The sequence below is a fragment of the Hypanus sabinus genome, chromosome 20 (genome assembly GCF_030144855.1).
Source record: "Hypanus sabinus isolate sHypSab1 chromosome 20, sHypSab1.hap1, whole genome shotgun sequence".
NCBI lineage: Eukaryota > Metazoa > Chordata > Chondrichthyes > Myliobatiformes > Dasyatidae > Hypanus > Hypanus sabinus.
In genome coordinates, this window is record NC_082725.1 from 11556627 (window position 1) to 11580782 (window position 24156).

Genomic DNA, 24156 nt, shown 5'->3' on the forward strand with positions numbered 1-24156 from the left:
GCACACTATATCTCCATTATCCTTCAATAGGGTGCCATCATTTTACAGCAGGGTAAGACAGGAGCTTCGTGGTGTTGATTGGGAGACAAGTCCACATCAGACGTATGGAATTTGCTTAAATGCCAGCTGATCACAGTTCAGGATTGGCGTGTTCTGGCAAGGAGTGAGGACAAGGATGGAAGGTAAGGAAACCTTGGATGACCTGAGAGGTCCCATATTTAGTCAGGAAGGAAAAGGAAGCATAAGTAGGTTCAGAAAGCTAAAATCAGGCTGGGTGCTTCAGACCCTACAGAGGATAGTAAAAACTGGTTAGGGGATCACTGGCTCTCCTCCCCCGTATTTGTGACATTTTCCAGGAGCGTTGTGTGAGAAGGGCCTGAAGCATTGTTGAGGATCCCTACCACCCATTCCACAAATCTCTTTAACCCAGTACTGTCAGGGAGGAGGTACAGGAGCATCAGGTCTACAACTGCCAGACCCAGTAACACTGGTGAGATTAGTGAATACCCTGCCACCACTGAGGCGTTGTCACTAGGACAGTGACCTCGTGCTGGTTACCTGTGCTGCGCACTTTGAATTATATTTTATTAACTTACTTGTGGTAACATTTTGTTTTATGTGCTGTGTGTGATATGTTTTGTGGGTGCACCCACAAGAGGCATGTTGTTCCGTTTGGCTGTATATACATAAAGGCAGATGACAATAAACTTGATCTTGAACTTGTGGAATATAAAGATAGCGGGGACATGTTCAAGCAGAGGTTTATGAACACCAAAAGGGGTCATGGAATGTCTTTGGTGAGCAGGATCAAGGCATTTTATACATTCTGTATTAAGAAAAAGAGGATAAATAAGGAGAATGTAGGTCCACTCAAGAAAAGGAGAGGGAATTTGTGTTTGGAATCAGATCCAGCAGTTGAGGTACAAAACAAATACTTTTTGTGTCACTGTTTACTAAGGAGGATAGTGAAAGCAGAAAAGCAGAGTGCGTCATGCCAATGGGCTGGGAAATTTTGTGATTAAGGAGGAGGTAGTGCTGGGTCTTTTGAAAAGCTTTAAGGTGGCTGAGTCTCTAAGGCCTGATTGCATGTATTCCAGAATATTGAAATAATCAAATGAAGAAACAGCGGGTGCTTTGACAAAGATCCTCGAGTCCTCATAAGCAACAGGCAAGGTCCCAGAGGACTGGACAGTAGCAAATATTGAGCCTTTATGTCAATTAGGTAATTATAGGCCAATGAGTCTCATATCAGTGGTAGATAAACTATGGCAGAGGATACTGAGGGATAGAAATGAGGAAAATTATGGCCTGCTTAAGGATAGTTGGCATAGCTTGTTGAAAGGCAGGTCATGCCTTAGAAACTTTATAGATTTATTTTAAGTAAGTGACAAAGCAATTTGAAAAGAGCAGAACGGTGGGGGTCATCCACATAGACTTTAGTAAGGCTGTTTATATGGTCTCATATGGTATGTGATTCAGAAGATAAAAGATGCAGGGGATCCAGGCTGAATTGTAAGTTTGGATTTGGAACTGGCTTGCCCATAGAGGGCTGAGTAGGGGAGAGTAGAGGTGATAGGATATTATCTTGGTTGGAGGTCCGTTACCAGTGATGTTCTACAGGGATTGATGCTGGGACCTCTGTGATGTATTGATTTGAATGAAAATGTAGATAGGTGGATTAGCAAGTTTGCAGATGACACCAAGATTGTTGGAGTTGTGGTAAGTATGAAGGAATACCATAGAATACAGTATGATATAGATCACCTATAGATGTGAGTGGAGAAGTGGCAGATGATATTTAATCTGGGGGTCTTACAATTTGGAAGGTCAAATAAAAGGAGTAAGTATAGTTAATTTTATTGGAAATGAGGACCCTGACCCACACCTAGGGCACCATAGAGTAGATGGCCAAGGACAGACAGAGATGGAGGACGAGACAAAGTTTGTTGTCCTAAATGCCAGCGGCGTGACAAGCATTTACTAACTAATGGTATTAATAGCACTGGGATACAAAGGATCTTGAACTCCAAGTCCATTGTTCACTGGAAGTGGTTATGCAAGTAGATAAGGTAGTACCAAAGGTGGATGGCTTGTTTGCCTTCTTTGGGTGGGGGGGGGGGGGCTTTTGAGTACAAGAGCAAAGGAAGTCATGCCACAGCAATATAAAACTTCAGTCACACTGCACTTGAAGTATTGTGTGCAGTTCTGGTTGCCCCATTACGGGAAGAATGTGTAAAATGTGCAATAGAGGTTTGTCAGGGTGCTGCCTAGATTACAGAAGTTTATTTTTAAATCATGAGAGGTATAGTTAGAGCACATGGTCAGATTTTTTTCACCAGGATAGAACAGAGGATGTGCTTCTAAGGTTAGATGGGTAATGTTAAAAGGGGATGCAAGGAACGTTTTCAACGCAGAGAAGGGAAGGTACCTAGTATGGGTTACGACGGGTAACAGTGGAAGTAGGCAGTTTGGTGGAGCTTAGGTTTATAGATAACCATGAAAATGAAGGGAATGGAGGGACTTTAATAATAGTAAAGAAGAAAACCAAGAATATAAAGGAGGATAGTAAAAGCTTCTTTAGGTATGTGAATAGCAAAAAAAAAGTTAAGACCAAAATTGGGCCATTGAAGACAGAAACAGGTGGATTTATCATGGGGAACAAGGAAATGGCAGACGAGTTGAACAGGTACTTTGGATCTGTCTTCACTGGGGAAGACACAAACAATCTCCCAGATTTAATAGTGGCCAAAGGAACTGGGGTAATGGATGAACTGAAGGAAATTTATATTAGGCAAGAAACGGTGTTGGATAGACTGTTGAGTCTGAAGGCTGCTAGGTCCCCGGGACCTGATGGTCTGCATCCCAGGGTACTTAAAGAGGAGGCTCTAGAAATCGTGGACACATTGGTAATCATTTTCCAACGTTCTATAGATTCAGGAACAGTTCCTGCGGATTGGAGGGTGGCTAATGTTGTCCCACTTTTCAAGAAGGGAGGGAGAGAGAAAACAGGGAATTATAGACCGGTTAGCCTGACATCAGTGGTGGGAAAAATGCTGGAGTCAATTATAAAAGAGGAAATTATGACACATTTGGATAGCAGTAAAAGGATCAGTCTGAGTCAGCATGGATTTATGAAGGGAAAATCATGCTTGACTGATCTTCTGGAGTCTTTTGAGGATGTAACTATGAAAATGGACGAGGGAGAGCCAGTGGATGTAGTGTACCTGGACTTACAGAAGGCCTTTGATAAAGTCCCACATAGGAGATTAGTGGGCAAAATTTGGGCACATGGTATTGAGGGCAGAGTACTGACATGGATTGAAAATTGGCTGGCTGACAGGAGACAAAGCGATTAATGTGTCCCTTTCGGAATGGCAGGCTGTGACCAGTGGGATACCGCAAGGTTTGGTGTTGGGACCGCAGCTGTTTACAATATACATTAATGATTTAGATGAAGGGATTAAAAGTAACATTAGCAAATTTGTCAATGACACAAAGCTGGGTGGCAGTGTGAAATGTCAGGAGGATGTTATGAGAATGCAAGGTGACTTGGACAGGCTAGGTGAGTGGGCGAATGTATGGCAGATGCAGTTTAATGTGGATAAATGTGAAGTTATCCACTTTGATGGCAGGAACAGGAAGGCAGATTACTATCTAAATGGAGTCAAGTTAGGAATAGGGGAAGTACAACGAGATCTAGGTGTTCTTGTACATCAGTCAATGAAAGCAAGCATGCAGGGACAACAGGAAGTGAAGAAAACTAATGGCATGCTGGTCTTTATAACAAGAAGAATTGAGTTTAGGAGTAAAGAGGTCCTTTTGCAGCTGTACAGGGCCCTGGTGAGACCCCAGCTGGAGTATTGTGTGCAGTTTTGGTCTAAAATTTGAGGAAGGACATTCTTGCTATTGAGGGGGTGCAACGTAGGTTCACAAGGTTAATTCCCAAAATGGCGGGACTGTCATATGTTGAAAGATTGGAGCGACTGGGCTTGTATACACTGGAATTTAGAAGAATGAGAGGGGATCTAATTGAAACATATAAGATTATTAAGGGATTGGACACGCTGGAGGCAGGAAGCATGTTTCCGCTGATGGGTGAGTCCAGAACTAGAGGCCATAGTTTAAGAATAAGGGGTAGGCCATTTAGAACAGAGATGCGGAAAAACTTTTTCACCCAGAGAGTGGTGGATATGTGGAATGCTCTGCCCCAGAAGGCAGTGGAGGCCGTCTCTGGGTGCTTTCAAGAGAGTTAGATAGAGCTCTTATAGATAGCGGGGTCAAGGGATACGGGGAGAGGGCAGGAACGGGGTACTGATTGTGTATGATCAGCCATGATCACAGTGAATGGCGGTGCTGGCTAGAAGGGCCGAATGGCCTACACCTGCACCTACTGTCTATTAACACATTTAGTATAAATTGGCACATCATGGACTGAATAGCCTGTCTGGATCTATACTGTTCTAATTTTATATATACCTTATCTCTCAGCACTATATATATACACACACACGCATATATACATACCTCAGCACTAGCCTACAAAGTACCCAGGACATCTTTATGGAGTGGTGTCTCAGAAAGGCAGCATCCATTATTAAAGACCTCCATCACCTGGGGGATGCCCTTCTCTCATTGTTATCATCAGGTAGGAGATATAGAAACCCGAAGGCACACACTCAGTGATTCAGGTACAGCTTCTTCCCCTCTGCCATCCGATTTCTAAATGGACTTTGAAGATTTGGACACTACCTCATTTTTTCCATATACAGTATTTGTTTTCACACATTAAAAAAAAATCTATTCAATATACATAATTGATTTATTTATATTTTATTTATTTTTCTCTCTACTAAATTATGTATCGCATTGAACAAATTTCATGTCACATGCCTGTGATAATAAACCTGATTCTGATTTGCACAGCCTATTCAGTCGGTCTTGTAAAAGACTAATCACAATACTTGGTATTTGTCTCCATCTCCAGAGACAGATTTCTAATGTAACACATAACGTTATTTATTCACATCTTTTATAAACCTGCTGCCCAATTGCAACAGCAAATTACAACTTCTCAATTACACATGCAAAGAACCCATAGTCTTTCCTCAGATCTCTGCATACATCAACTGTTAGGAAATATTCTGCAAGTATAGAATCACTTGGCAGAAATTAGTTAAATTGAGGACAAGTGAGATCACAGAACCAGACTTCAGGAAATAAAATCTTTTCACAATTCAACTGCAACTGTTAATTTAAGGCTATTGAAGCTAGTGGGACTATAGAAGGTGTGGGACGTTGTCTGATTCTGTACTACTGAAACTGTACAGGGGAAGACAATAAATTAATGTTTGTGTTAATTGGTGGTCACGGAAAAAATTAGGATGAGATCAGGTAAGGCGCAAGTACTATGTCCTGCATTAACACATTAATACATATCTCTTGCCAGTTAGTTCAGGACAGGTCTGCTTTGTCACCTTATCAGACTAGCTATATATTCAGCAAAACATCCTTCAGCACTCAAAGTATATTTTCACTGTTGGGAAGTTTGTGCCCAAAGCTTTCAGGCCAGCCATCACTATTTGAATAATCAAATGGGTTCTGCTAATTGGGATGGCATACCATTGTTAATAAGTCATTGTGCAGTTACCTGTTTGCATTCCCAATGTTAAAGTAGATGATTATAGCCATTGAAACTGTAATAATTTGTTATCTTTGTGTTCAACAGATCTAAAACATCGGATCAGGATGTAATTCTGGATAAACACGAGAAAGTCTGCAGATGCTGGAGGAACTTAACAGGCCAGGCAGCGTCCATGGAAATGAATAACAAGTCCACAATTCAGGCCAATACCCTTCTTCAGGACTATGGATTCTCTCCATATAAATTCTTAAGATTTCCCAGTTATAGTTTGTATGGCTATTTTGTTAGTCACAACAGCAACTCCTTATAAAAACCCCCATATCCTTTCCAGTATTTTTTTAAACTTTACTGTAGTGACCAGAAAGACGAGCAGTACTGAATGTATGGATCTATACTTCAGCAGATACACTAAAGTTGGCAAGTGGTGGTTGCTGCTTAAGTGGCAACAATCGGCAATACAATGAACCTCCAGAAAATGCCAAGAAAGATCAAACAGTGAAGGCTCTCAAAAAGAACTTGAAGCCCAAATGGTGAAGAAAATGTAAAGGGGCAAAGATGAACCGGAATAGGAATGTGGGGATTTAAAAATAGGAATATATTCAAAGTAAAATTTATTATTAGAGTACATACGTCACCCTTCCCCCATGTGCTGTTCCTTATTGTGGTGGGGAGGCTTGAGTGCCTTAATGCTCCTGGGAGCTATACCAGCTGGGACTTCAGTCCCTGGTAGGTTCAACCTTGGTGGGCACGTTCCAGATGAAGGGCCAGACAAATACAGCACCTGGTCCTCCAGGTTGGGGGTTGGGCATAGGGCCAGCAATCCTACCGTCTTTACCGCTACAGTAACCAATGAGGCCCCATGTGCCATCTAGACACTAAGGGTTCAGACGACATACGTCAGCACATACAACCCTGAGATTCTTTTTCCTGCGGGCATACTTAGCAAATCTAAAGAACAGTACTATAACTATAAAAGAACCAATGAACAACACTGCAAATGTAAATATAAATAAATAGCAATAACATTAAACAACAAGTGCTTGAAGTGTTAAAGTGAGACCATCAGTTGTCGGAATACCAGAAACAGAGTGAATGAAGTTATCCCCATTTGTTCAAGAGCCTGATAGTTGAAGAGTAGTAACTGTTCATGAAACTGGTGGTGCAAGTCCTGAGGCACTTATACCTTCTATATGATGGCAGCACCATATGAGGGCTGGGTGGAGGATCTTTGATGATGGATGCTGATTTTCTATGGCAACCTTTCATGTAGATGTGCTGAATGGTTGGGAGGGCTTTACCCAAGGCGTACTAGACCAAATCCACTACATTCTGTAGGATTTTCCACTCAGACATTGGTGTTCCTATACCAGGCTGTGATGCAGCTAGTCAGCACACTTTCCACCACACATCAACAAAAGTTCACCAAGATTTTTGATGACATACTGAATCTCCACACATTTCTGACAAAGTAGAGATGCTGTTGTGCTTTCTTTACAATTATATTTATATGATGGAACCTTGGAGATCGTGACATTCAAGATTTAAAATTACTCTCTCCACCTCTGATCCAATCAGTACTGGCTCTAGTTTCCCTCTCCTTAAGTCTACAATCTGTCCTTTGGTCTTATTGACTTTGAGTGAGAGGTGGTTGTTATCACAGCATTTAGCCAAGCTTTCAATCTCCTTCCTGTATGCTGATTTACCACCACCTTTGATAATGCACGTAAGTGGTGTCATCAGCAAACTTTTACATGGCATTGGAGCTGTACTCAGCCACACAGCCATAGGTGTAAAACAAGTACAGCACGGTGCTAACCACACATCCCTATGATGCTGCTGGATATTGATCAAAAACATGAGAAACAGACTGTAGAATGAAAAGAGGAACATGTAATGAGTAAAAAATGTTACCCATAAATGAAAATGAGCCCTGATTAAGGGTCTTGGACCAAGATGTCAACTGTTCACTCTTCTGTAGATGCTGCCTGCTCTGAGCTTCCCCAACATCTTGTGTGTATTATAGAAATGGAAAGCAAATTTTGAATGACAAATCTGTGATTTGTATGCAAATATTTCAATATAGTCCATGGAGCAAAGATGTTTACAATCAGTATACTTGGTACCCTAAGTTTTTCCATAAAATATTACATTGGCTAATTAACTGCTGCACCACAGATCTAGAAATACGAAATAACATCAAACAGAAGGCCATGAACTCAATAGACTTGCCTGTTACTCAAGTCCCCTTCTACAGGTCCAATGGGTAGACATTAATCCTTGGTCTGTCTTGATTAAGTTCCACAGTAACAGTTACTCAGCCAAAATTGAATCTAAACTGATCCAACAAATATAAACAAGATGCTAGAAACACTCAGGTCAAGCAGATTTCTATACAAGGAAACAGAGTTAATGCTTCAGGACAACTGTAAAAAACTTTTGTAAATTGCTCTAAGGTGGAGAGCAAAGTTGCCCAGAAGACAAAGCTCCCAGAGCCAAAGGGTTAAGAGATGAATGAGGGCAATCGAGGGATCAGCAGTGGAAAGTGTGAGCAGTTTCAAGTTTCTAGGTGTTAACATCTCTGAAGATCTATCCTGGGCCCAACATATTGATAACAATTACAAGGAAGGCATGACAGTGGGTATATTTCATTAGGAGTTTGAGAATTGGTTTGGCACTACCAAATTTCTGTTTTGTGGAGAGTACTCTAACTGGCTGTATCATGCTGTTTATGGAAGGGCTATTGCAGAATTGGAAAAAGACGCATGGTCTGAAAATCAGCCAGCTCCATCATGGGCACTAGTCTTCACAGCATCGAAGACAACTTCAAAAGGCAATGCCTTAAAAAGGTGGCATCCATCAACAAGGATATGCCCTCTTCTCATTGGGAGGTTCTGAAGCCTGAAGACACACAATCAACATTTCAGGAACAAGTCCTTCCCCTCTGCCATCAGATTTCTGAATCAATTAACCCATTTACAAAGTCTATTTTTTAAAATTTTGCTATTCTTGCACTACACATTTTAAATATTTATTCTCATTGTTATTTAGTTTTTTGTTTTGCAATGAACTGCAGCTTAAATAATATTATGACTTATGGCAGTGATATTAAACCCAAGTCTGACAGAACCAATAAAACAGCTGAGAAGAAACACACATAAAATGCTGGAAGAACTCAGTAGGCCAGGCAGCATCTACAGAAAATAGTAAACAGTCAACATTTTGAGCTGAGACCCTTCATAAGGACCTTCATTTGTGAAGGCAGCCCAAAATCTGTGTTCCATCCAGTTTTGCACCCACTACTGCAAATCATGCCAGAATGTCTAATGATCTTACATAAGTAATGCAGATCCCATCTTTAGCTCCACACACCACTTGAATGTAAGCAATAAAGAGGCAACATTTGTATTCAAAAAGACAAAATAGTTTTATTAAACTTTTCCCCTTCAACAGTTAACAAGAAATTAAACCACATTACTAAAGAACTTATGTAAAACATACAAGTACTCAAAAGAAAAATAATAAAATCTGAATTTATAAATAAAAATAGTTCAGGTTTCAAAATTAACCCATGCTTCAATGTCGGTCAGAATTCCTTAACTGTGTACGTTACTGCATCAGCTCAACAATAAAGCTGGACTTGAGCTGATTAGTAATTTCATGATCACGTTTCATAGGTATAAACTGAGGGTGCAGATAGTTACAGCTTTAATATACAAGCCAAATGGCATCTAGGAACCTAATCAAATATACAAGTTTCAGTTCTGCAGCTGTAATACAACAGCACTCACTGAATTTGCATTGCTTGACGAGTTTCATAGTTTGAACCATTTCAAAAACAAGCGAGCTCCCATTCCATAGAAATAGTGCACGTTAAGTTACATTTTAAAATCACACATTTACAAATACCAATTAAACTTTACAACAGTAACTTTAGAAACAGGATATCAAAGTAATTAAAACAGCTGGAATAATTGCTGAGCCGAAGATACTGCAAATTGGAACTTAATCTCATTTTATGGTCTTAATCACTTGCCCAGATAAAGCCTTGGTATTTTTCCAACTTGCAATTTAGTTAAAAAAAACTTGACAATGTAAGCAAACAGGTAAACCAAAAAAAAAATGATAATAATAGTGAATGGAGTCTAACCTCAAATCCTCATTGTGGATTCAGTGTAAGCTTGTGATATGCACAATTTTTGGTAAACGATGCTAAATTACTGTCAATAAGTGAAATGTATAATTGATATTTTACGCATTTTATCAATGTATCCCAATGTCCCAGCTTCAATGCACAAGTTTGTTCAAAATACTTGCAGTCAATGGGCAATAAACAAACTGAACTTTATAATTCAGACACTGGTTTTAAAAACTCGTGACAGTAACAGTACATCCAAACATGAATAGACTTCATTTCTCCATTATATTCTTTAATTATAGTGCATCCTGTAGTTAATTTTCCTCATCATCTGTGGAATAGGAATGCCATGTCAATCTCTCTTCATAAAATGCAATCACAACCTGTGGGCACTTAACATTAGCTTCTTTGGACGGGACCAGATCTGCATCATCAGAATCCTTCCTAATGAGGCAGCAAATGAAAAATGTTGAAAATGATTAGGTGCAGAAGACTGCTCAAGGACTGCTTCCATCAGCCTTTGAGGAAGAAATCCAAAAACTGATTACTAAAAAAAAATCATGTATTAAAATATGCAACTCCTTCCTTTCAACAGTGACTCTCAACTCCCACCCCACAGTTCAGCTTCTCTCACAAGAGCAAACTTCAAAACCCAATTGGATCTTGTTTCAATGAAAACCCTCTCTTGGTTAAATAAAAGCTAGCTTTTCCAACCTTTCATCAGAAAATAACCCCAACCAGTACACATTCCACTCTAAAAAAATAAGCATACAAAGTAGAGTGGTACACAATTCTTACTCACTCTCCTTAAGCCTGTTCTTCCATTCACTAGGACAGATCAGGGGTCATATTCAATTACATAACTTCCATCACATTGAGAAGGTTTCGAAGACTCTCAATGAACTGACTGCGAAAGCAAACCTCTTCCCTATAATTTTTTATACACACACAAAACAGTGCCAACTATTTTTAATTTGGAGATACAGCACATCAACAGGCCAATAAATAATTTCAGTTTTCTCCTTAAATGGCATAGACCAACTCACAATGCAGTCCTTACCATTTCATGAGAAACATCAATTCGCCACTTGAGTCAGTTGCACCAATAATGCGTTCTGGTTCCAGTCCTCTGGCAAATCCTCTTGGTTGATTGTCATTCTTAGGAGGGAAAAAAGTGTTACACATTTGCATTCCTCATCAACTAAAGTTGTAGAAAATAGAAGTTGCAGAAGACATTATAAAAAGATGGTCCAAGAACAAGCAAATTATCAGAATTGAAGTTGCTGCTCAAAAAAAGCCATTTAGTCGTAAATGAACATAATAGCCACAGAGATGCGTTCAGCTAAAGCCACAATTAAGTTGTGTCTAATTTATAATCTGATATTAGAAATAGAAATTGCCAAAGTTGATTTTCAGAATAGGAATTTAGTTACTACGGCAGTGTATATAACTCAGCCATTTTCACCTTCTCCCATGTACTAATCTTACTCAAATTAACCGGATTTAAGGCTATGGTTAGATCATCGCTAGTCTTCTGCGGTTCTAGGTTCATCTTGAGCAAGGATATACAGAGCAGGTCACACACACGCAATATCAAGCTGTGAAGATCAAATAAGCTATTGTGGCGACCCACTTCCTAGCGCACTTGAACCGGCTCACAAACAGCCAGCGCGCCGGCATAAAGGCCAGTCCCAAAAAGGCACCAGGTCTGCTTCACCAACAAAGGGAAAAGCTCGCGCGGGACTGTGAGTACGTGCCCCCTACAGCATCCGCGCCCGGGGAGGGCGGGATCAGGGAGGCTTTAAAGCGAGGCCGTGAAGTTCGAGTAAAATCTTCTTTAACTGCAGTTCACCGACTCCATGTCGTTATTTCAGCGCTGCGTGTAGCACACTGCTACACTATTATATTTTTAATACACTCAATTCCCCGAACTTTCTAATTGAGCAACTATTTTCACCTCACTTTCAACATTATTCTTTTTTCCACTTTGCAAAAACCCATACAGATCTCGCTTATATTATCACAAATCATATCTAGTGATGGGACATGGTAACTTTAAGCCACTCAATCACTTTCCTCAGATGGTGCTTTACCCTTCCTCAATCCCAGCAAAATTAAATTTCCAGACACCAAGCTTAACTTTACATTTTCTACTTCAATGTTACCTTCTCACCACTTCCTTTGCAAATAAAAACAATGCCACCTACATTATCATTACCACATGATATTTTAAGGACAGTCCCATTTCCCCATTCCAACACTTCAGCAGTTTCTCTCCCAAAATGCTGCAGGAACGCAGCAGGCCAGATAGCATCTATGGATAAGTAGTCGACATTTCAGGCCAAGACTCTTCAGAGTCCTGATGAAGGATCTTGGCCTGTGTTGGTGTTGCTTGGATTTCCAGCATCTGCAGATTTTCTCTTGTTTGTCAGCAGTTTCCTTATATTTTGAGGTTCCTTCCATCAAGTTAAATAATGCTGCAACTATTGCACTCCATTGCTAAAAGCAGAGGAATCTAACCCAGGACTAATCCATTTCCAGATCTTCAAAGCATGAAATAAAATAATTTCATAATTCTTCATTAATGTCTGAGGATATTACAAAGGCAAATACAATTTATCAAATACTCACATCAATTCCTTCGGCTCCTTTCCCCACCATTCGAAGATTGGATCTAATCCCTGAGGTTTATGTCTGGATTCCTACTCAGGGTAAAATTTATTTGGAGATACAGCACAGAACAGGCCCTTCCAGTCCACTGAGCAGCACTGCCCAGTAACCCACTGATTTAACCCTAGACCAATCACAGGACAATTTACAATGACCAATTAACCAACTAACCGGTAGATCTTTGGACTGTTGAGGAAACTAGAGCACCCACAGGAAACCCATGTGCACACAGGAAGAGTGTAAAAATTTTCTTACAGAAGACACCAGCATTGAACTCCCTTGTCCCGAGCTGTAATAGTGTCTCCTAAACTACTACACTACTGTAGCACCCCATGGGGATGTTGTGTATAAACATCCACTTAATCCTACTCCACTGCCTGGTAACTTATCAATCACATCAACCCGACACAACTGCATTTCCTGGTCTAACACTCTCCTGATAAAAGATTTATCATCTCAACCCTTTAATAACTGACCGTTTATTCCGAGATTATGCCAGTGCCCTTGACCAGGCAGCCTTGAATAAGTTCTTTTCTAAACTCAGGGAAATACAGATTAATCCTCCCCAACCAATTGTCACTCCTTTATTCCAAGAATCAACTCAATAATGCTAAACTACACTGACTGCAAAACAAGCACATTCTTCGTTGTTTAAAGATTGAAACAGCAGATAATCATAAATGAGGTCTCGCAGAGCAGCTTAGAGTGCTAACGCTACATAAATTAACAAAACAAACTTATATAACCATATAACAATTACAGCATGGAAACAGGCCATCTCGGCCCTTCTAGTCAGTGCTGAATGCTTACCCTCACCTAGTCCCACTGACCCGCACTCAGCCCATAACCCTCTATTCCTTTCCTGTCCATATACTTATCCAATTTTACTTTAAATGGCAATACCGAACCTGCCTCTACCACTTCTGCTGCAAACTCGTTCCACACAGCTACCACTCTGAGTAAAGAAATTCCCCCTCCTGTTACCCTCAAACTTTTGCCCCCTCTCAACTCACATCCTCTTGTTTGAATCTCCCCTACTCTCAGAAAACGCCTATCCACGTCAACTCTATCTATCCCCCTCATAATTTTAATTACCTCTATCAAGTCCCCCCTCAACCTTCTATGCTCCAAAGAATAAATACCTAACTTGTTCAACCTTTCCCTGTAACTTAGGTGCTGAAACCCATGTAACATTCTAGTAAATCTTCTCTGTATTCCTATAATTCGGTGACCAGAACTGTACACAATACTCCAAATTCAGCCTTACCAATGCTTTGTACAATTTTAACATTACATCCCAACTCCTATTTTATAAAGGCCAACATACCAAAAGCTTTCTTCACCACCCTATCCATATGAGATTCCATCTTCAGGAAACTATGCACCATTATTCCTAGATCACTCTGTTCTACATCATGGAAATCTGCCTGATTATTAGTACCCTGCCATTTAAATCTTTTAGACTGGGGTGGTGGTGGTCCCAGACTGGGGCACGGATCCCTTGCTTAATGGTAATGGTCATTTATAGCAGTTCCTTTATCATGGATAAAATGGCTCTGCATCAACCTCTGAGATCCATTCACTAACTACCCACGCATTTTACCAAATCTACCCCTCTCCACCTACACTGCCTCTAATGATTTCCATCCAACAGAGTTTGTGTTCCTGCTTATGCTAGCTGCTTCCATCTTCATTCTCTCCTTCCCCACCTGCCTTTTTGGCATGCCTCAACCTTTTAACCAACTCCACCTCTATCTTGCTCTATCTAGCCATCATCCATCCTCAGTCCAGCAATCACCTAGTTGCCCAAGGCTCACTACTCCCCTTCTTTTTATACCGGCCACCTTCATTCCTGACGCAGGGGCTGACCCGAAACATGGACAATTCCTGGTCTACTCCCATCCCCACAGATGCTGCTCGACTCACTGAAGTTCTCCAGCAATCTGCTTCTTGCTCCAGATTCCAGCAACTAGTTTTGTGTTTCGATTCTGCATTAATTTTATTTCAAATGCATTTTTTCAAATCCACTACTTGTAACTTTAAAATTTCACGGTGAGAAATACGGTAAGTTAACAATCCATGTGCCTTACTGCTAATTTGGAAAGTCAATCATATTGAATCACAAGGGTCAATGACAACCATGACAAACCCAACACCCTCATTTACCACTACAAATTTAAACTAGTAAAAAAAAATAGTTATGGTGTTTGGCAGGTGGTATTAAGAGGCAAGTTGGCAGCAGGCTCCTAACATAAAATGACACCATCTGCTACATAGTTCCCAATTGACTAGTTTCTCATTGACAAGGTGGAATGGGAATAAGTAAATGCCTAGGGACCTACGTACATCCACACAGAGCAATCTTGTGTACCTGAAATCTAAACACTAGAGACATGGCCAAGGAACACAATTCTTGTTTGTCTTCTTGGGTGAGAAATAGTGAAGTTAAGGAGAGTTTGACAATGAATTAGCCAATGCCAAAGATAATTATCCCTTTATAAATAGTAATTACATCAGCTGATTCAATTCTAAAAATATTAATCCAAAAATAATCTCTTACTGGATCTTTTTTCTTTTTTGGCTTGTTTTCTTCACTCTCACTTTCTGAGGCAGATTTTCGTTTGAACCCATCTGTACGCTCCTTGGTGGCCTTCTGGGAATCTAGAAACTCCTGGATCAATTCTGGACAATCCAAATTGTCCTCTGGCTCCCATGTATTGTCAGCACTAAAACAGATTCATATTGGAGTCAAGTAAATACTTAATGAAAAATGCTGAATTCCATTAAACCGACCTAATTTATAACAAAAATAGAAGCAGAGTCTGCAAATCCCACCTATCTTCTCTATGCAAGAGAAACCCATGTTGAATGTGCCCAAGCCAGTTATTCAGAATAAAAATACAAAGAACAATGGATCCAAAATACTAGAAGTCCAATTTCACCATACCCTTCAATTGAATTGCATACTTTATCTACATGTATACTGTATATCTAACCTCAGACCAGGGATTCCCAAGCCCCTCAGTGAATGGCAGGGGCTTATGGTATAAAAAGGTTGGGAACCCCTGGTTTAGTCTCCAACCTTGAAGGAGGTACCCCATGAAAGGCTTGTTGAGAAAATAAGGAGACATGGGATCCAAAGGGACATTGCTTTGTGGATGCAGAATTGGCTTGCCCACAGAAGGCAAAGAGTCGTTGTAGATGGGTCATATTCTGCAATGGAGGTCGGTGACCAGTGGTGAACATGTTTGGCACAGCATTCTGGGCCGAAGAGCTGTAGATTTTCTATGTTTCTAAGACTAAATTATTAATATGGCAACAGTTCAAAAACTATCTAATGCCTTTTAAAAACAAGATTTAAACCTTCTAAATAGAATAATTAGTTTACAAAGTTTAATATATTAACACTAATTATTAAATACAAGCTCACACAACACATTCCTGGGATAAATGAGAGTTGAACATTGGATCCACACCCGTGGATTTGAAGTGTCTACAATGAACAGCAGACACTAAATTAATGTACCACCAGAGAGCTGTAGTAAGTGCACAGAGTACAAAATGGCTAACTACTAAACAAGCACAAAACATTACATACACTTGACATCATTAGGGACACCAATCTGATTTAAGTGTTGAACATTTTATGAATTGAAAGATAGAAAAATACAAAATATGAATCTCAGTTTAACACCAGCACTGTTGTACAAATACACCATTCAATCCAACTAATCCATGTATATTATTATATAGTTAGAGATATCAGTGTGAAACAGGCCCTTCTGGACACTAGGCCACACCACCCAGCAACCTACCTTAGTGGGAGAACAATTTTACAATGATCAGTGAACCTACCAACTGGTATGATTTTGGACTGCAGAAGGAAACTGGAGAACTTGAGGAAACCAACGTACACATAGGAAAAATGTATTAACTTTCTCACCAAGGACACTGAAATTGAAATCCCAAGCCGTAATAGTGTCACACTAACCTTTGCACGACCATGGATCCCTACACGAGCCTTTTTCCTCATCTAAAACTTTCAGCATTGACCTCTATTCTACCTCCCTCATTTGATTCTCCAACATTTAATGTATCAATCAAGTTCCACATTTTCATTCAGAAGAACTTTCATAATTCTCCCTCAACTCTCATGGGATTATTGTACATTGGGAACTTTATTAACAGCACACTTTTTTCTTTTTAAATCTGGTGGTAGTTTTAATTATCATTTGCTCATCCTTTCCTGAGATCGTAACCCTGACACTTCTAAAATGAGCTACAAGCATTCTCTGCATTCTTTCCAGTGCTTTTATATTCTTTTCACATGGCAAACAGAACTGTAGACAGTACTCAAGGATAGTTTGTCAAGATTTGATACCAGTTTAACACAATTTAGCTACTCTTAATTCTACTTTTTAAACAAATGAACAGTGAAGCTTTGCCATATTAATTTTCTAAAATGGTCTCAATAACTTGTGGCAATTTTTTTTTAATATAAAAGAGACAATGAATTTTTTTTCTCTATCCAACCCAAACTTTTGCCCTCTGACAAATGTAACTGCATTTCCCAACCAAAGAGCATTCTTGTATTTGTCTATTTTCTACTTCACATGCCAATTATTTGTTTGTTCAGCAAGATTATTAAATAGCTCCACTGAAGTTTCTCTTGCAATCCACCCTCCAATTTCATATTACTGCATATTTAGAAATTATGGGAATCAGGAATTGGATCCAGAGCTCAGATAACTTAATTACACCATTCTGGCTACATGTATATTGCTAAGTATATTAGAATAAATGTGCAACTCTTTAAAGTGTTACTAGCAGCTTGATTCATTTCTCTTAGTGCTGTAGAATCTGTCTTCATACAAGAAGGGATTTCACAGCACTATGTACTGCAACATATTATGAAACTATTTCCCCTCAATAATACAACATGAAGGAAATGGACAGTGAATTAAGGCCAAATAACCACAGGCACAACAAAAGTCATCAAATGATTTGGAGATTTTTTAAAAACATTAGGTCAGTGCCTGCATTATACCTTAAAATAACACATCAAATTTCATTTTATTTTCAAATTTGAGTAAGTTTTGCAGATTGGTAGATTTCAAAAGTCTGCCCATTTCACCATTAGAATACAAAGTCAACTTTCAAACAGAGTAAAAGATTGCCTTCATAGTAAAGTTCCTTACTCTGTGAAACCTTTCCATTTCAAAAGGTATTCAACCCTTCCTTGTACAACTCGTCTGTCTAATACTCTTTCAACAATATATTCTTCAGGCTGAACGTCTTCAGATTTTTTTGTCTTGCTACCTTGTTTTTTCCCCATTTTATCTGAAAAACACAAGAATAAAATGATAAAACACAAAGTATGCTCAAACCTAAATTGCTTAAGAACTTTAACCTAAATTCATCTAAACATTTAAAACATATTTCCTGATACTCTCATTCATCTTACAATCAAATCCAAGCTAAGGTTGGAAATTAGGTCTCAAAAGCATACCAGATTTCTCCATTATGAACTGGAATACTGAGTAGAACATACTTATATTATGACAGCAACCAACAAGCAGCACAAGAAGCTGTTGAGGTTTCAGCAACATGGCATGGCTATGAACTGACCACAAATCCATGTACTACAACTAGTTTTAAAAACAAGCACTTACACAAAAGCCAAAGTGCAGGCTTGCAGGAATATTGTAGTTTGCAAAAATGCAAGAATATGGGCATAATGAACTAACCAATTAAGGATTCAAGACCAAGGTGGCTTTGCAATTGGCAAAAAACACACAAGAACACTTGATTTTCATCCAAGTCATCTCTAAATATTATTGATTTGAATATCTCATAGATTTCGTATTAGCTTTTAAGATCAACTCTGCCCTCCAGCTAGCATATGCTTTGTCTATTGTTAAATAACTGCAAACCAGGTGATTGGATCATATCTGCATAGATATAAGCATACAGGTTTCCCGAGGAACTGAAACAATTACTCTTTTTCTCCCCTAGTACAGTACAGGAAAATAATCTGTAACGAGTAGAGCAAATGGCCTTTTTAGCAGACACTACTACAAATTTTATAACATATATAAAAATGAGCAGACACAAAGAAAAGTTGTTGAAGTAAAAATGAACATGGAAGTGCTTAATGATGCATCATCTCTACTTGACAAAAAGGTTTCTCCCTATAGGAAGTCAATATTAACAACTGTGTGTGGAACAAAATATTGACCTTCAAAGTGGGAGATGCAATAAACAGGTGGGTCATGAGTATTTTGAAACAAAAAGGGGCTGCCTTCTCATTTTGTTAAATGTTGCTTTGAAGTCCAAAGAAAACTGGTTTGCAGACAACCATCATAATAAAATGTAAATCATTAAGCTATGTAATTTGAAAGATTTAAAATTTAAACCTGCTTGATAAAAAAGCCTGTCTTTAAATGGGACCAAAACTCCTACTGGCTTGGATTATAGTTTGGGGGTGGGGGGGGGGGGGGGCTTGAATCCTGAAATGTACTGATTTTGTTAACGTAGTATTAAAGCTGATCCTTACTTGACACAAGAGCATTTAATTAGCACAGTCACATGAACATCAGACAGTTTAACGCTGATTCTCTCTCCAAATTCGAAAGAAAACTTAATTCTGCTTCCAATAAAATAGTATCAACTTACAACCATTTAAACTGACTTCTCTACTGGTCAGTGGGATTTGAAGAGTTTCTAAATCACTCACCTATCTCTAACAAGCTTGTTGTTTTTTTCCTAATCTCATTTACCCCAAAACACATACACAGCCCAATCAACTTTACTTGATTTTACAAACAACTGCTTTTGATACCACCAATAAACAGATTCCTCCAATGCAATTACCACAAAGTTACATGAAAATTTACTGGGCCTTATTCTAACTGGACACAATTTTAAAATCTTTTTTTGAAGACAGCAACCCTTAATTTTACATACTTAAAGAAATTTAATTGAGGAAATTTGAGTATTTTGTGTCAGATTCACAAATCATGAAAAGGTTTCTAAGGGGCATATGATAAAAGATTTTAAAAATGCTATTAAAAAAGCACATTATAAAGTCTGCAATTTTTGCTTAAAACTGCATAAAGTTGGTTCTGATGTGCCATAAATGCCAGGAACATTTTGTGGGATGAGGTTTTGTTACCAAAGCAGGGGATTGAGCTACCACAAAAGTTTGAGGAAATGTGTATTAATAAATTTCCCTTACCGTTTTATTCAAGAATATAAAAAATACAAGGAGGCCATCTATCCCATCAAATCTATGCCTCCATTCACTAAGATCATGGCTGACAGAGCTGTAAACTCAGTTCCATCTACCTTTTACCCCCATAACCTGTTGTGGAAAAATCTCATTTTACCACACAAGGTGGCATGCCATTCCTACGTTACTATTTTCCAAACATTTCCTCAAAGTTCTAACTCAATAATCTTAAATAAAAACAGAAAATACTAGAAACAGAAAGTCAGACAGCATTAGTGAAGGGAGAAACAAAATTTCAGATTCTACTTTCCATCAAGAATGCCTGACCTGCTTAACACTTCAGCATTTTCTTTTTATTTTAGATTTCCAACACCCACAGTATTTTTGGTTTTTGATCATTGCACTAGAAGTAAAACTGATGGGAAAGTAGTACAGAATGTAATCAGCAATAGATTGTAGTAAATGGATCACAAACTGTCTGGTAACCTAAAACAAAAACATCAACATGGGATTTACTTGTCCATAACCAAGATCAGTTAGGAAATAAGGTGTTCAGCTGAGTTTACTGGGCAAAAATAAAATAATTTACATAAGGATACCAGGATCTGAGCTTGGCGAGTTTCATATTTTAGCGACTCATACTGTATACACTTCATTGCAGATCAATTTAACATGTTAGACCAATTATATATGGTACATAGAACCAACAAAAGATACCAAGAGGCTTGGAGTGCCCTGCGGGTTATGCAGGTTAAAATCGGCATGATACGCTTAGTATCAAATGAAAGTAGTTTTGTATCAAAAAGTTTTTCTGAGCTAGCACAAGTTAAGAGCATTCACTGTTGCTTCTCATCAGAAACCTTCCAGTAAACATTTGTAATTGCTTGTCTGGTTTAGATATCATCCCAAGTCTCTGAAGCAATGACTAACTCACTGCATTTGCACCATTAGACCACAAAACACTTTAAACCCATTACATGAGAATCTAAACTGAAAGCACATTTCAGAGGACAAGTGTTGCGCAGAACAAGGTTTCAAGCAACACCCTTGGGTTAAGGAGAGCATCAGACCTATTATGCTTGCCGAAATTCATGTTTTATTCTTTAGTGAAGGCCTTTAGGCATATACAATTATCAATGCATGAAATAAAGGCAGTTGCAATATTACCTGTCTCACCAACTGTCAGGCACCAGAAGCATTATTAGCACTACTTTTTGTTTAGCATTGTTAACAAGATGACCAACAACAACAGAAACTCTACAACTTCCTCACCATACCAGACTTGTACAGCCAGAAGCTACTACTACTGTTCATGACAAAACCATGCAACAATGAGTGGAAAAAAATCCCCCAGGAAACTACAATTCATGAAAATGGCTCACTAAATTAATGCACTAAACATACAGCTGAACAAACCAAGTTATTGTTTTGAACATAACCTGTGTTAGATGCAATACCTAAATGCATGGTAAGATACAACCACCCTGGTTTCAGTCCCCAATAGCTTAACATTAATACCCAAATGCATATCGACATTAAGCAGAACAGAAATATGGTTAGCTACAAGGAGCTTTACAATATAGATTCTACATGAGTAAACGCAAAACACAAATTGTCACTTAAGCAAGGGATTAGAGTAGAGCCATATGGCACTTAAACAAAGCTAATGTTTTTAGAGAGGAGGAAAAAGGAAGCAGAAAAACTAAGTGCTAGTTTAAATCTTGTGGGATATTTTAAAACAATCCTGTTACCCAGTCATGTAGATCTTGATCTATGACTAACACAAAATACTTTCTACCATTTGACTGCAAAGTTGGGCTAACAAATTTTAAAATCAGGGAAGGGAATAATCTAATTTACCTCCCACCCTTAGGACAAAATTAAAAAGGGTTCCAATACTTCAAAAAATTGACTATGTAAATTACTGATCCTAAAGTTAATGCTATTAATTAATATAGGTTTCCCATTTTACACATAAGAATTTTAAAAATATTCAATGCATAGACTCAAGCCACAATCTAGGAGTAAAATCAGGCAAGCAAGATAGAATTTCATACCTGGATTTCAGAAACAGAATTAACACTTAACAGTTTAAAACAAAATTATTGTAGATTAATGAGTGAAGAGAGGGACACATACTAAATGCCCCAATTCATCACGTTTGATAAAGGAATCAATGATATAAGATCGTAGCAAGTATATTTAAACTAACAATAAAAATCTAGAGAAATAATTTGAACAAAATTTCCTCATTAGATTTTATTCCCTACTAACTGGGTCATTGCCAAATTCTGGATGGACAATTGGAATGCTCCCCCCATGTTTAGAAAACCCTTTTATTCACTAAGATAGCCAAGCAATTTACAAGCCTTTTACCAGCTCCATTACTGGCATTTTAAGGCAAGTTGTCAATCTCATCCAGTCCTCAAAATGGCAGAACTAGATTTCTGAATGGTCAATGAAGCTATGTACGCTACCACACTATTTCTTGCCCTACATAATGCTAGAGATATTAAACCTGATTCCAATAACAGCATGACCTCAACTTATCATTTTAGGGCCTGGGAGTTTACAAATTTTACTCATCACTCTATATATTGTCAAATTATCACAAACTGTAAATGGGATATAACATGCTGATGCATTTTCTTTATTATAAACATGGATTAACTCACTAGTAGAAACAAGGCTAATAGGAGAAAAAAAGGAATCTTCAACCGTAGTCATCTTCTACTGTGTATCCGCCTACTCAAGTCCTAGGAAAAAATAATCAGCAATTGCTCACATATAAATAAATTCAGCATTTCAAACACTTACATTTTGGTGTTATCAAGACAGTAATAGCTTTAAAAAACTTGCTTAAATTCTTTATTTCGTTTAAATTAAGAAGGGATACATAGTGCAAGATGCCAAAGGTGATTACAACTGATTATGGAGCAGCCAACTTCACGTACATTCCAACATACACTAACAGGCCGAACACTAAAATTAAATTAACGAGTTTAATGATTCAACTTGAAGCAGATGCGCATCTAACAACTCAGGTTTTAAAAAAAAAACTCGATTGAAACTGAAATGTGCCACACATAGGAAAGTAAACAAAAGAACATTAAACTTTTACTAACTCGTCCACTAAAACAACGTGTTTACAACCATTAGCTAAAGAAGATCCTTTCCTACACATTTATTTTTCCCTCGGAAATTATAACCTGAGTTCAGACTAGTTTATCTAAAATGAGTTTGGCTCGAAAGTGCACTAAACTGAATTGTACTACGTGGTAAAAATTCACTTTCCCATAACAAACTACATCTAAATGACTGAGAATACACAACCTAACGCTTTAAGTAAACATATAACAAGGTTGTGTTCTTTATCAGTCTGCAAACGAAATTTGTTAACCAATGTTTTTATTACAACACTCGCCCATTACGTACCCAGTTACGCAATAGCTTAATTGTTTTTCTAATTAACCCAACGAAAGTATACATAAAAAGCAACTTAATCAGAACACTTTTAAAAGCATCATTTAACCTAAAGAACAATGCCGCTAAATCAAAGATCAAAGTAATTTTTTACGACCACCAAGATTAAGACAAGATCACCATCACCCTAATGCAAAGCAGAAAAATGTAAACAAAACTCCCGAGACCACTACAAAAAAAATGCAGGCGGAGTTGATTTTTGAAAAATAAAGAAAAATCCTCGGGTTGGAGCCAACGCCCGCCCGGGGCACAAACAGAAAACTCAGGGGCCTACACCAGCCGCGTCCACAGATTAAAAACAAGTTTTATTTTATCTGCCTACAGGGCCCGAAATGGGCCGTGGCGGCAGTGCGGCTTCGGGGAGGGGGTGGGAGCTCCAGTCCGGCCGCAGCCAGTGGAACTCCGATGGCGGCGAGCTAGCAAGGCCGCCGACACCGCCGCCTGCCTGCTTGCCGGCCGCCCTACCTGCCCCGTCCGCTCTGCTCCCGCTCCTGCTCCGCACTCCAACCTCAGCTCCTATGTCTCCCCGGCCGCCGCGCTCGTCTCCGCCGCTCACTCACTGTCCCGCCAAAACCACGCGCGGCCGCAGAGCGCACGCGCGGCCCCGCGCCGCCGGCCCCCTCGCCGCTTTCTAAATTTTAAAATCGCAATCCGCGACGAAAACCCGCCTGTCCTCAAGAGACGGGGTCGGCTGTGGCCCGCTGGCGTGAAATAAAGCGGGCCCACAGACCGAGTCTTTATCCGTTCGCGGGTTCGTGCTGCCACGTGACCGGCAATAGCTATCGGAGAATTCGCTGGGGAAATTCTATGAAAGCACTTCGATAATTTTAAAACTTCTTATTGATGGAAAAAAATAAACAGTGTGACAGTATATATTTTATACGCGATATTAAGGCGCTATTTTAAATTGCGTCATTCCGGTAGAACTTCGGTCTTTTCCGCCAAAGGCCGCCGTGTCTTGATCGGCAACTTTCATCGAATATATACGCCATATCA

General features: G+C 39.0%; 1 protein-coding gene across 4 annotated transcripts; it reads right to left on the reverse strand.

Moving 5' to 3' along the window:
• Positions 1–9040: 9040 nt before the first annotated feature.
• LOC132378294 (chromobox protein homolog 3-like) lies at positions 9041–23882 on the reverse strand. Of its 4 annotated transcripts, none has more exons than XM_059945099.1 (6): positions 23721–23881; positions 22353–22433; positions 17645–17786; positions 15007–15172; positions 10837–10934; positions 9041–10220 (listed from the first exon to the last, which is right to left on the reverse strand). In XM_059945099.1, the coding sequence occupies exons 2-6, from the start codon at positions 22402–22404 to the stop codon at positions 10091–10093; spliced, it is 588 nt and encodes a 195-aa protein (XP_059801082.1). In that variant the 5' UTR covers positions 22405–22433; positions 23721–23881; the 3' UTR covers positions 9041–10090. The 4 variants fall into 4 exon arrangements, with proteins under 4 accessions (XP_059801082.1, XP_059801081.1, XP_059801080.1 ...); XM_059945098.1 differs by having other exon boundaries at positions 23669–23881; XM_059945097.1 differs by having other exon boundaries at positions 23626–23880.
• Between the last annotated feature and the right edge of the window lie 274 nt (positions 23883–24156).